Source organism: Lytechinus pictus, chromosome 8 (genome assembly GCF_037042905.1).
Source record: "Lytechinus pictus isolate F3 Inbred chromosome 8, Lp3.0, whole genome shotgun sequence".
Lineage (NCBI taxonomy): Eukaryota > Metazoa > Echinodermata > Echinoidea > Temnopleuroida > Toxopneustidae > Lytechinus > Lytechinus pictus.
Genome location: NC_087252.1, coordinates 26,756,084 through 26,771,248, shown reverse-complemented (window position 1 = coordinate 26,771,248; position 15,165 = coordinate 26,756,084). Strand labels below are relative to the sequence as shown.

Sequence of the window (15,165 nt, the reverse complement as noted above, 5' to 3'; positions counted from 1 at the left end):
ACATTTTCACCCATTTTTTCACTGTTCCTGCAGCCAGATTTTTTGGAGCATACCCCATTTTTAATTCTTATACATAAACAAAGGTCTGGAGAAAAAATCATGCTTTTGTCCACCGTGTCCACAAGTAGGGTGTTTTTGACGCTAACAGACCGGACTATTAGTAATTTATTGATGATTTGGACCTTGGACAAGTGTCGCAACACGCAATAGACAAAATAAGGTCAAGTGTTTTCTGATAAATATTACTTGGTTTCCTCTTCTGATGAGGTATCGTATTCAAATATTTACATATGATAGGATAGCAAGTTTGATTTTATTTCTTTGATTTGATTTCTTTATTTACCAACAATATTTACATGTTTACAGGTTATGAAGCAAATTGCATAACAGTCACACATGTATAAAAATACGATGGTAAATGGGACCAGAAAATAGCACTGGTGCTAATCGAGCCTGGCCCCACAATATTACAAAATGCACATTTAAGAAGAAAACAACAATTTAAATTGCAATATATCCCTTGTAAAGGATTATCATCAACATTTTATAAGTGTCTTAATTGTATTAATTATCTATTGTAGACTTACATGATGATGGTGTGAATTTATGACAATAAATGACTTTTTAGAGAATTCCTAAACTTTTTCTTGATTTCTTCGATTTCCCAGTGCTATCATTTGAATAATATTTCAAAGACGAATACAGAGTATTTCTACCTGGCTCTTATCGTACTTTGATTGTATTCACCATGGTTATCAATTATGCTGATTACCTGGTAAAACAAATAAATATTCTTTTAAACATACTGTCACACCCCCTAGTCATTTCCAAAGTACCGCCCTAACATTTTATGTACAATCTCTGGAAATCCTAACAAAAGAGATTTCTACATTAAATATCAACATAACCGAATGCAACATGTTTATGTGTTCTTTATTTGATGGAGCAGCTTGCAATAAAAAAAAATTAATTTAATTTACGTATGGTGGTTTTATATCATTCTAAAACAAGATTATTTATAAATGTATTATTGATATCATTATTCTAAAACAACATGAGATAATTTGTAAATAACAAAGAGAAATGAACATGATAATTTGTAAATAACAAAGAGAAATGAACATAAAAAATATGACAAATAATAAAGAATACAAAGCTGAAAATGGAATGTTGCTGTAAAAAAGCAGATCGAGTGAAGAAAATACTAAGTCTTATGTACAGGTCAATCTTAGAATGTAATCTGAAATATTCTTAATGGATGATCCATAATTGAACAAGTTTCTTCTTCATGTAATAAGTTTCACTCACTTGTGTAACGTATACAAGCATGTATATTACATATTTACATATTTCAGACACAGCATCCGATGCACGCATAATAGAAATGATACGAAACATCTAAAACAAAACAACCATCTTATTTTTTGTGAAAGACTGGTGTTATCTCATTTCAACCGCTGTAAGTTATAAAAACTAGAACCCCTTTGTCATTTTTGGATAGAACATTTAGTTCTATTAATGATGGTGGGGGGGGGGGGGGTCGCAGGCAATGATGAACAATCTCAACGTAGATACATGTGACTCTGTATAGGGCATTGCAATGGAGGCAACTTGACACTGAGGACCCCTCCGTAGACCAGCAACACCATTATTGATACTGCTGAGAAGGGCAATCCTCCTACTTGTATTTGTCAATTTTACATGTATCATTTAGTATGCATTGTTATTTGTTTTAACGGAAAAAACAATTCAATTAAAAAACTGGTGGATAAATCGATTTGAATAAAAAAATACTGCATGCATGCTAAGATATATAAAACTTATTTCTCGTTTGTCTATTTTTAGGAGCCCACAATATACAAGCTTTGCTTTTCAGTGGGATCCTCCATTTTCATATATCATAAATCACAAATCTTTTACACATGATTATTTTTTATGTAACTTCCTTATAATATGTTTTTTCAAGTTGATTTAATGACATTGGTATATTTTGTATGATGTTGACTTGTTATGATTGTATTTATTTGATTTATATTTTCTTAAAAATGAAACAAATGAAATGAAAAAATGAAATTTTATGTCCTGAATAGGAAATGTACGATATTTGCTTTCAATTAATGCACAACATTTGGATGTAATAATGTAATCCCCAAAAAATCACCACTGGAATGAAATAAAATAATAATAGGCTTTCACTTTCTTACTTTAAAATAAAACATGTGTATTGTGTATATTTGTTTAATTTGTGTGTAATTTTATTCTAATTATTTGACATGCCTAATGACTTGTTAAAGGCCTACCCTGTCTTGTCCCTCTCTTTACTTTCACTTTTACCTGCACCACCTCGCCTTCTCTCTCTCTCTCCCTCTATTCTTTCTTTGCCACTTTATTGTAGTTTTATAACGATTTGTTTTATTTTGGTCTCTCATACTTTGTGATATTTTATGTGGCATTGGTTTTAAGATTGTCTTCGGTCATCTCCATCAGCTTACATACCTTTTATGTTTTACTATGTATTTTAACACTAAAACTAAGTTTCAGGGCTTGCCTCTCATACAAGCATATAGCTTTTCTTGGATTTCTGTGTTTTCGGTACTTTTTGGACAAAGGCAGTTCGATCTATTGAGCAAAGTTCAAATTTGTTCTGTTTCCTATTTTGTAATCAATTTTCATGATTGACATGCTTTGTGATATATTTCACTATGTACAGAAAAATCAATTAATACAGTACAAAATATTTATTATGACAACTTTCAATGCCTCTCTGCATAGTACTTTTGATAACACCTCGTTTATATTAAACAAAACGCAATATTATTACTTCATCAAAATTTAGTACATATCCAAATCAGATAATAATAAGAAATTTATTATATTTCATTATTCAAATACAGCACATAAATCATAAATTAATGAGTTTCCAGGAATTTCGTTAACACAATCAAATACATATTAATAAACTTCAGATCAGATTATTTCAATAAACTGCATTGACCCTATAATACAATACATAAAATGCAAATAAAAACCTTGCAATCAGCTGCATGAATTAAAATATGCACGCCTTTACACACACACGCACACACCCACCCTCACATACTCCCATAAACACAACGAATCAATAACATTTGATCTTACACACACAGACACATCCTCATCCGTGCATGTTCGCACACCCCTTCTCAGCTACGAACGTCATATTAAACTCATCTTGTTTATCTTTCTCTCATTCTTTCTGTTTCTTTCCCTATGCTAGTAAGCAATTGAGCAAGGTATTCCTGCACAATCTCGTGAATTGTGAGACTTTAAATCTGAAAGAATTTAACCACTTTGTACTCAAATAAAATTGTACCATAGGAAAGCGTTCTTGTTACTCTTTTATATTGGTTGTTTCTTTTGAATAAAATAATTTGATAAGTGAATTTCAGGCCTGAATAGATGCCTCAAACGGAATTTTCTTCTTCTGTATGTGGCACCTCTTAGATGGGTCAGCACCAAACTTTTTCCATCAAGATACGAGAGGAAATTTCTGGAATTTCTGAGTAGCATAAAATCCAGAGTTCTGATTGGGTGAATAATGTTTTTAAAACAACAGGCGCGGGTAATTCGAAGAGGTAACCACATTGTGCGTGTGACCTTGCAGATGACCAGTGTGGAAACGTTGGAATCTGCGTGGGTGTGTGGTCTCTTTGACAAATCGGAGTGAAGTATTCTTGTTTAATAAGCTGCTAAATGTACTTGGCCTATGAAAAGCTGGCTGGTGACCCATCTAAAATACTTCTTCTTATAAAACTAATATCATATTAAAGCTAAGATCTTCAGCTTTATCATAATCTAAAGATCATTCTGGCTCAAACAGAAATTAAGTGTAAAACAACAACTTGAAATAATTAAAATAATGCATGAAAATAATGCAAACACCCTCTAATCATGAATATCACTAGGATAAAAGAAGCTACTTTTTGAGGACCTGCCAACTGACTGCCTCTATCTAATCCTCCATTGAACAACATAGTTCATAGTTCACAAAAATCATGAGGTCCATTCAATCATTCACCAAATAGCTCATCAGCGAGACGGATTTCACCAGCCTCTTCTAGAGCAGTCTGCAAGGCTTTCAGCTCTGTATTCTTTGTTTGCTTTTTTCTCCACTTACGGAGCATTGAAAGAGTTCCCATGCACGACACGCCTGTCTCTTTCTTGTTCTCCTCAACATAACGGTCGATATCCTCTGGTCCAAAGCCAAGAGCCTTTCCCAAATCATGTATATCTTGACGTGAGGCAACCTTTTCTGCAACGGTTTCTAGAATGTCATCAAAGTCCCTCTCTCGAGCTGGATTGATCCTAGATTGTTGATTTGATAAATTATTACAAAGTGTAAACCTTTTAACACTGCTGATTTCCACTATTACTGCCATTAATCTCCCAGATTATCTCTAATCAGATTATTCTACGCTTTTTTCACTTCTTAACAATCACGTCCACCCCTGAAAAACATTGATTTGAATCAACAGAGCTAAGTGAAATGCAAATTAGAGAGTCGATGATGTCCCCCACTCACTCTTTCATTTGTTTGTTATTGTTTGAATTATACAATATTTCAAATTTTACTGATTTAAAGGACCAACTTGACTGAACCACAAAATGTTGAAACAACATGTTAATGGAGGAGCAACGCTTTGTTTCACATAATAATAAGGTGAACATGAAATAGTGAGTGGGTGACGCCATCATCATTTGGATACTGACAAGGATGTGCATTTCCGGCGCAAAATCAGGCGCAATTTTAAATGTCGTGATTTTGAGCGTTATGCCTATTGGTTTTGCATTTTTTTATTCAAATTAGTCCAGGATAGAAGAGGCATAACCTTGTTTTTTCATATATACAATATTTTTTGATGGTTTCTTGTCAATTCGAGGGCGCTGATTACGAATCTGAATGATGCCACTCGTGTAACCTTCAGCATTTTCCGCAAATTGGCAAAATCCAATATGGCCGCCAAAATATGCAAATTACCCATGAAAATCATAAAATTGTCTGCACATTGGCTGTGAAATGCATGAAATTGTGTGGCAGGAGTGAAATACTCTCTGAAAATATAATTTTTGACAAAATATTTATTTTCCTGATATTCAAAATGGCCGCCATAGGCCCTTGTATACTCTATTGTGTACAATATGAATAGGGAAAACTAATTTTCACAAGAATGAGCACTAAACTGCAAAAAAATCGCGATGTATGAACGAAGTAATATATGCAAATCACCATTACTAACGAGATATATCATTTATTATGTCATATAAGGGAACATTGCTCTATTTTGATATCTAAAATAGCCGCCACTGGCCCAAACAGTAATGACAAGAAACCATAAAAAAATATTGTATATATAAAAAACAAGGTTTGGTCAATTTTCTATGGGACCTATCCTGGACTAAATCAACTCTTTCACAGGCTGAACTTGTCCTTTAAGTGCGTCACGCACGTTTCACGTTTCTACCCTCAAAATGAATATTTCGTTCTTTTTATGTCCTGCTGTCTTGGATATTGTTCGTGTTTTTAATTCAACAGGGGATTAATAAGAGCAAACCAATATATGTATCTTTCAGAAGCTATCAATTACTTAATTTGTATTATTTTCCCCTTTTTTTCCCCTTTTCAACAACTTATTGAGATTATAAAAGCTCCCATCCATCTTTCTGAAAAGTAATACCAAAGGTACTCTTTTCTGCGTAAATCAATTGGCAATGTTAGCAATTATTAGAAGTATTTTAATGATTAAAACGTACCGTAAGGTTTCATCTGATGTCTGCTGCGCCGGTAAACTTGTTGCACCGTGTTGTACTCCTACTACAAAAATCAGAAAAAGTAATTTCGATAACTTTGATTCTCTCATGTGCATAATCATATTTTTTCAAATTCTAAGAAGGGATTGAAGAGAAAGAAAACGAAACATAAAAAAAAACATATCCATTCAAACCAAGTGTGAACATTTGCTTGTGAAACAATAGGTTTCGTCTCGTTTAAATCATATATCTTTATTCACTTCTAAAATAAGTTACTTATGTCTTAATGAACGGATTAATTGGGAATAAAATTTACCATTCAAAGTCAACATGAATATGGGTTATTATAACAAGTGACTAGATGACATTATGCATTAGTTCAAAATATCAATTTTGATATTAAACACGATGTGGGATTTATTTCGTATCTTCCATTTTAAATTTCTAATTCATTTCATATATCTAAAGAATAATAGTTGAATAAACAAATGACGTAATTATTTAGATCTAAATTCATGTTGATCTAAATTCATGTTGGTACTCCTGGAGCTCTCAATAATGCACTGGTTAAACTCCAGAATTGTATATCAGATATAAGACAGTGGATGATAGTGAATAAGCTAAAATTAAATGACAAAAAAACTGAATTTTTTGTTGCGGCCTCTACTTATAACTTGCGCAATCTTCCAAATGTTCAACTTGATGTTCATGGTACACTCTTTAGACCATCAGAAAAAATAAGAAACCTTGGTGTCATATTTGATTCCCGCATGTCAATGTCGTACCATATCTCTCATATCTGTAGCACAGTCACTTTTTATTCAAGGAACATTTCTAGAATCAGAAGGTTCATTGACCAGTCTGCCTGTCACAATGCTGTTCGTTCATTGGTTCTGTCTCGTATTGATTATTGCAATGGGCTCCTTTCTACAATTCCCATTAATCAATTAATTCGTATTCAACGACTACAAAATTGGGCAGCACGATTAATTTTACAGGTTTCCCGAGATCATCCTTCCCAACCACTCTTTAATTCTCTTCACTGGCTTCCTTTTAAACAGAGAATTACGTTCAAATTACTCTTGATTGTCTACAAAACACTGAATAAACAGGCTCCACAGTATTTAAGTAACTGCTTGAATCTGTATACACCAACGAGAGCACTTAGGTCGGCCAGTGATCACCTTCGCCTCACATATTCATTAACTCGTACATTAGCTGGTGACAGAACTTTTACAGTGTCGGCTTCAAAATCCTGGAACGACCTGCCACTAATAATTAGACAGTCTCCAACATTAGCAATTTTCAAAAAGTCATTAAAAACTCATCCCTTTCGTACTTTGTAGTTTTTTTAAATATTACATTTAATTAATTCATTGTAAGCGCTTTGGGCCTAATGGGAAAAGCGCAGTACAAATAATAAGTAATAATAATAATAATACTACAAAATCTCAAAAAGGCATTAAATAAAGACTTGGGTTTTTTAATATTTTGAATACACTTGTCTTATCAAGAATATACATAACAATGGACAGACGACAACATTAAAGCTAAAGGAAAGATTAAATTAAAACAAGTGGAATGCCTCTGGCCGTCTCACCTGCATCACGCGATTCAATATAGCAGCAGTGCTGATTTTGAAAACTACTATAACTCGCACAAGATGTTCAGTGATACTTGGTTACTCTTATTTCCACGTTTTATGAACTAGACCAATACACTTATAGAGATATGATGGCAATTCAACAAATACCCCCAACATGGCCAAAGTTCTTTGACCTTACATGACCTTTGACCTTGATCATGTGACCTGAAACTCGCACAGGATGTTCAGTGATACTTGATTAGTCTTATGTCCAAGTTTCAAGAGTCAGATCCATCAACTTTCAAAGTTATGATAATAATTCAACAGATACCCCCATTATGGCCAAAGTTCATTGACCTTTGACCTTGGTCATGTGACCTAAAATGTGCACAGGATGTTCAGTGATACTTGATTACTCTTATGTCCACGTTTTATGAACTAGACCAACACACTTTCAAAGTTATGATAATAATTCAACAGATACCCCCATTATGGCCAAAGTTAATTGACCTTTGACCTTGGTCATGTGACCTAAAATGTGCACAGGATGTTCAGTGATACTTGATTACTCTTATGTCCAAGTTTTATGAACTAGACCAACACACTTTCAAATTTATGGCTGTAATTCAACAGATACCCCCAATTCGGCCAAAGTTCATTGACCCTAAAAATGACCTTTGACCTTGGTCATGTGACGTGAAACTCATGCAGAATGTTCAATGATACTCGATTAACCGTATGTATAAGTTTCATGAACTAGGTCCATATATTTTCTAAGTTATGATGACATTTCAAAAACTTAACCTTAGGTTAAGATTTTGATGTTGATTCCCCCAACATGGTCTAAGTTCATTGACCCTAAATGACCTTTGACTTTGGTCATGTGACATGAAACTCAGGCAGGATGTTTAGTAATACTTGATTAACCTTATGGCCAAGTTTCATGAACTAGGTCTATATACCTTTTAAGTTATGCTGTCATTTCAAAAACTTAACCTCAGGTTAAGATTTGGTGTTGACGCCGCCGCCGCCGTCGGAAAAGCGGCGCCTATAGTCTCACTCTGCTATGCAGGTGAGACAAAAAATGAAGCGTAAAGGTTTCTGATCTGTAATTGGTTTTCATTGCCCCGTAATACAAACATGACAAAGGTTGGCGATTAATTGTTGCTTTAAAAGAATAGTTCTGATTGGTTCCTCTTCAGTCTACTGAACAAAATGCGCATGCAATGATGATCGTGATAGGTCATTCCATTTAGGAATAATCGCTAAACTTGGAGCCCCGATATAACGTATGTACTTATGTGGAGTTTTTTTTTCTAATTGTCATTACAATTCAGATGTATTGTGATCAGTCATTTCATGATCGAATATAACTCCCAAATTACGGGTTGTTTGTGACGGATCGATAGAAGTGCTACTAATATCTATGTGATATGAGTGATTTATTACTTATTTTTTCCACTGTGGTTGTATGACTTTTTGAAGTGGGCGCAGATTATAGAAATGTACGCTAAATTTATATAAAAGTGCCTACTTAATCGCGCATAGGTTAACCCTTCGTGCTTAAAGAAATTAAATACTTCTTTTTGACCGAGTGATACAAGTACTACCAATATGGATGTGACACGACTGATAATCAATTTTTCCTTTATAACAAAAGTTTGGTACAATAATAAAATTTTAGATTTATCATCATTCAGTTTCAGGCTATTAGGTACAAACCAAGTCTTACGGTTTCGTAGACAATGTTTCAAGTTGTGTGATAGCCAAGAACAGTAACGGAATTTTAGGTTGAAAGGACAAAGAGATATGTGTGTCATCAGCAATAACAATGGTAACCTACGCCGCATTTAAGAAATATTTACTGATTGGTTGCATATAAACTCCTCAAAAACGTTTGGAAATCTGAGTTTGGCCATTAATTTCTCTAAACTCCTAATTTCAAGCAATGCATATTTGATATTATTAAAAACATCATTTAATTCTCCTTAGAATTATACCCTACATGATATGATTATGGTTCACATGGAGACATGATATGATTATGGTTCACATGGAGGTGCATTGCGTTGAAATGTTTGGCAAGGTCAAAATTCAAAAGTTGCTAAATTATACAATATTGAAAGTCACTGTTCTTTTATTTCCGTGGTGATGAGTGAGCTTCTCAGCGGTTTCTTTTGTTTTCATGCTCCTAATATCAGCATTAACAGGAAATCAAACACACCTCTGCACAAGCAAACAAACAAACATGCATGGGAATTTCAAACCACAATTCAAAAGAAAAGATGAAAATCCATATTTTACCATTCGAAATAGACATGAAATGAAATACTCCAAAAATTTGCTTCGCTCAATTAATCGTGGGCCCGGCAGCCGCTGTGCAGCGCCAGTTCGACGTGGCTTTATCTCTTTAATCGTTGAACGCCAAACAGGGTAGCAGCAACTCCCATTTCTTGACGTCTTTTGGTCTGACGCGGCCGGGGTTTGAACTCCCGGTTGTGAGACGAACGCTCTACCAATTGAGCCAACACACCGGTATCAAACCATGATATCTCACGGATCTCCATGTTAATGTTGATATTAAAGTGCATGAAAACAAAAGAAACCGCTGAGAAACTCACTCATCACCACGGAAAAAAGAACAGTGACTTTCAATATTGTGTTATTTTGCAACTTTTGAATGCCTCACATTTCAAGGCACTGCACTCTATGTGAATCATAATCATATCATGTAGAGTATAATTTTCGCATACATTCGTAATTCCAACGCTTCGTTATTCCGAAGGTTCGAATATTCCGAGGGTTCGTTATTCCGAACACGAATAAGGTTCGTAATTCCGAAGGTTCGTTAGTCCGAAAACGGAATAAGGTGCGTAATTCCGAAGGTTCGTTAGTCCGAAAATAAAATCAGGTCCGTAATTTCGAAGGTTCGTTAGTCCAAAAACGAAATAGGGTTCGTAATTCCGAAGGTTGATTAGTCCGAAAACGAAATGAAGTTCGTAATTCCGAAGGTTCGTTAGTCCGGAAACGAAATGAGGTTCGTTAATCCACAGGTTCGTTACCCTTCTTAAAGTATATATTTCAGATTAGAAAATCCAAAATTTGTTTGGCTATTGTTATTAGTTTAGTAAGGTACTCGCCGCTATTGGTTATAAAAAGACTTAGAATATCAATTTTTCAGGCTGAAATATCTATTTAGCTCGCGCTTACATGCATATATCCTATTCATGAGTCACTAAACACAGTCCTTAAATAGTTCCTTTTCTGGTCAATATACTTCAGCTCATACTTCGCACTCGTGTTAATTCTTCAGTTAGATGCACAACTGTTTAAAGGGGAATCCAGCCTTGGCCATAAAATGTTGTGCTGGGAAGGAGAAAAATAAATTAAACAGAATGGTGAAAATTTGAAAGAAATCGGACAAGAAATAAGAAAGTTATAGCTGCTTTAAAAGTGGGATCACTAATAGTATGTAGATTTCAAATTGGCAACTCGGTAAGTGAATTATGACAAGGGGCAAGGACAACTTTCCCATAGGCCATGTACTTTACTATCAGGGATTTGTGGTTTTCTCCTAAGTACCCATTCCCCTGGGGCAGTAATCTAAATATAACCCAGGTAGTATATTGTTTAATGTCCTAGTGAAAGAAAAATATAATTTGAAATAAAACTTTGAGGAAAAATGACATTTTAGCCATAATATGTAGTGGAGTACATGGAAGAGTAGTCCTTGCCTTACATCACTGACATCCCATATGCGGCCAATTTGAAGTCTCCATGAGTATAGTGATTTCCAATATTTACAACTTTGAAAAATTCGTAACTTTCTTGTTGTTTGTCCAATATTGTTCAAACTTTCACCAATCAACTTGTCTGACTTTTCTTTTTCTTATAAAAGCAAGTTTTTATTTGGGTTGGATTCCCCTTTAATGATTGGAATTACTGCTCAGAATATTTTTTTATATTTCTTATTGACATCTCCAAAATTTTGAGCTTGCGATTCACACTCGTAACAGCTCCCAAGCATGCCCGTTTAATAGTATTTGACCCCCCAAAAAACGGGTTTTACATCAGATTTGAAAATTTTTCCGACCCGCTCGCCCGTTGCACTTACTCACGAAAAATAAAGCCTAAATATATATCTTACCATAATCAGAAATCACTTCAAAAATATTTTGCTCTACTTGATTCTACTTTGCTCCGCCCCCTTCATTTTGCTTCCCATTCCGGTTCTCCCGGCTACGCCACCGATTATTTCATTTTTCGGATTAACGAACCTTAGGAATAAGGAACCTTATTTTGTTTTCGGATTATCGTACCTTCGGAACAATGAACCTTATTTTGTTTTCGGATGAACGAACCTTCGTAATAACGAACCTTATTTCGATTTCGGATTAACAAACCTTCGGAACAACGAACCTTATTTCGTTTTCGGATTATCGAACCTTCGGAGCAACAAACTTTATTTCGTTTTTTGGTTATCGAACGTTTGGAACAACGAACCTTATTTCGTTTTCGGATTAACGAACATCGAGATATAGGCAATTTACGTTTTTCGGAATTACGAAACTTCGAAATAACGAATCTTCGTAATTACGAAGTGTAACTATAATTTTAAGACAATTAAATGGTTTATTCATTATTATCAATCACAAATTAATATTCACTAAAACCGAGGACGGATTGTCGATCAAAGTCAGATTTCCAAACTTTTTTGAGGAGTTTAGATGGGAAGGAGAAGTGGGCATCCTACGGAACCGTGGGTGTGCCAAACTTCCGAGTAGTTAAGCCGGAAATCAGATGGCCTACATATTGAGATCATTCAGATATACATGAAATAAAGCAATCGAGGGCGGTCTTCCCTTGATACCTAATAAGTTAAGCCTTTAAATTATGAAAGTGTGATCTGCAATTGATCTACCATGTCTAACACTGAACCGATGGCGTAACAGGCGGGGGGAAGATGTCCCCCCCCCCCCCTGGCGGATTTCACCTGGGGAATAAAAAAACGGAGAAAAGATAAAAGGGAGGGAGAAAGAAAGAAAGGGAAATGGGAAGGAAAGGGAAAAGTGAATAGAAAACGAGGAAAAAAATATATATTTAATGAAAAAGGAAGGAAAGCTGGAAAAGGAACGAAAGATAAACATTTGAGAAAGAACAATTTATTCTGTAATAGGCCTATGTCATGTAATAGCACGGTGGAATATTAATTAAAAGATGACAAAGTGGCAAACAATAGCGGGAAACGAATGTAATAACAAAGAAAAGGGACGAGAAAAAAGTAATAACACGACCGGGCTGCCGAGGATCGAAAGTAAAGAGCGGTAAGATAGATAGACAACATACAACATTGTGCTATAAGTTTGCTAAATTTTATGCAAATAAGCAACCGGGGCTTTGCAACAGACTTCACGCAGTAGGGGCTCTTCATCTATAACCTTCAAATGGCTCTATAACGCCCCCCCCCCCCCTGTAGGGAGGGGGTATTGGTTCCACACCCAATATGAAATAAAAGAAATTAGAGGAGACAACGTATGATGAACTTAATGGAAACAATGAAAAGGAAAATTTATCACATAATTAGAATTTAATTTCAATTGGCACTTTTTTGCAGCTCGCTTTGCACACTGGCGACTCGTTACAAATTTTCCCACATTGCTATGTTTTGCCCCCTCAAAACATTTTGTTCAGTACGCAATAGGGTTGAATAAATGTATTGTTTAAAGATGTATATTTTGTACATACCCGCGATTTGATTAAAAATAGCGGCAATCTGCGAGGTTTAAATGGCTTTGATACCAAGACGCCAACCGCATTGCACTGCCGTATAATGGTTGCGCTTTTTGGTTGGGCCATGGCCCCAAAAGTTCTACAACCAAGTGCAAAAAAGGAGGAAAGAAAAGCAAATGAAAAGTTTAGGATATGATTCTATTTACTGAATATAGTGTCAAAAAATATCTCAAAGTCAGATTCTCATGAAAAGGTGATTTTTTTCTTGCTCGCTTCGCTCGCGCAGATCTTACTGTATATTAAGCAGCTTTTTAGCACATGCGCCATACTGCGCCCCTCGTTTCTTTTGTACTATTCACGCCACTGCCGCAAAGAACCATGTTCACAGTGGCGTACAGACCACAAAAAATAAGGAATGGAAAGAGAGAAGAGTGATATATATTATTCTCTGGATACCATGTATAAATCTATCACAACATGGAATTTTTGTATCAAAATTTTTGATCGCTTGCTTCGCTCACTCGCAACATTTTTAAGATAAATTCTGCCCGATACGCAATATCTGGCCCTCTCAAAATCGTCGCCTCATTACACCATTACGCCTGTTCATACCATGATATGCCCGGGATTTTTTTTGCTCTTGCCCCCAACCCCCATCCCCCCCCCCCCTGGCCACCGACCACTGTTACGCCGCTCCACTAAACTCATATCAAGCATAATAGTAGTAAAAACCGAGCCGAAATGTTGCCATTATCCATTCCTCAAAAGATATACATGTTGACTAGTAGTGTATACACTATAACCGGGTCTGTACGCATGTTGACATGGTATGGGTTGAACAATTCATACTCAGATAATTACCTTGTGGAGGAACGTTCTCTTTTCTACGAGGAATTGGGAAATCCAACCTGAATGAACAATTGACCTCCAGTTCCTTGGTTTGTCCGGCTCTCATGGATATTTGAACATTATCTGGCTGTTTTGGGACATCAAATTTGACGGGTTCACAAATCTTGGGTCCGTGTATTAGTCTACAGAAAGAAATGATCTGCATAAACAAAAAATCACTACCACTGTTATTATTATAGTTTAAATTATTTTCAATTTGTGTTTATGTAAGCTATTTGGTTAAGAAAGGGGCATGGGTATCATCAACAAGCTAAGTTATTACAATCACGGGTCAATGAAGAGCCGTGGTTTAGTGATTCTGACTCTCGCTTTGTAAACAGAGGGTCGTGTGTTCGAATCCCACCGCGGTGTAGCGACCTTTGGCAAGGCGTCAAGCCACACTTTGCCACTCTCGACCCAGGTGCTAAATGGGTACCCGGTAGGATGCGAAAGTTATTGTACCAAGGAGCTTCCTTGATTGTACCGTATGTTTGAATTCGCCAGCGCCAATATGAAGCTGCGAATAATGCAAGGAATGCTCCCAGGGAAGTGGAAAATGCGCACATCTCGTGCGGGATTGCAATGAATCCAATGATCGGGATAATGATAAGATGCAAAGCGGTTTGGGTCGTTCTGGGAAAAGCACTATATAAAAATAGCCTATTATTATGAGAACGTATAGAGCCACCCCGAAGTACATGTATTGCTCAGTCAGTTCGTCCCTTACTCCCTTATCCATACGTTTTCTGTCCATCGGCCAGTGGGACAGGCCTTAAGAAACCAAATATTTATATTATATTGGATGGCTCAGAATGGAATACCAGAATATTCCAAGAGTTTGGGAAAATATTCCAAGGGGGGCAGGGCGGGCAGACAGTCCCCCCTGACGAGTCACAAGCAAAAAATAAAAGAAACGTAAAAAGGAAAGCAAAAAAGAAAAGCGGAAGAACCAAAGAGAGAAAAAAGGAGGGAAGGGAAAAAAGAAGAAACAGTTTAAGAGAAAGGGGAAAACAAAAACTGAACTGCAGACTGTGATAAACTGTCGGGCACAAGGGGCTGTTCCAACTGATTCGGGTTTTTTTTAGTTCCACCATCTTTGTACGTATATGTCATTTAAGCTTTACAGTTTTATCGGTGAATTGTGAATTTTACGCAAAGCGACTTTTAGAGCTCTC

At 35.8% G+C, this 15,165-nt stretch overlaps 1 protein-coding gene across 1 annotated transcript in view; it reads right to left on the bottom strand.

The window, feature by feature from the left end:
- Positions 1–323: 323 nt before the first annotated feature.
- Positions 324–15,165, bottom strand: part of LOC135155130 (uncharacterized) — a 23,523-nt gene continuing 8,681 nt past the window's right edge. The window contains exons 4-6 of the mRNA XM_064103862.1: positions 13,964–14,150; positions 5,791–5,851; positions 324–4,344 (exon numbers count right to left, since the gene is read on the bottom strand). Coding sequence (XP_063959932.1) covers positions 4,050–4,344; positions 5,791–5,851; positions 13,964–14,150 — 543 coding nt within the window. The 3' untranslated portion in view covers positions 324–4,049. The remainder of the gene's footprint in view (positions 4,345–5,790; positions 5,852–13,963; positions 14,151–15,165) is intronic.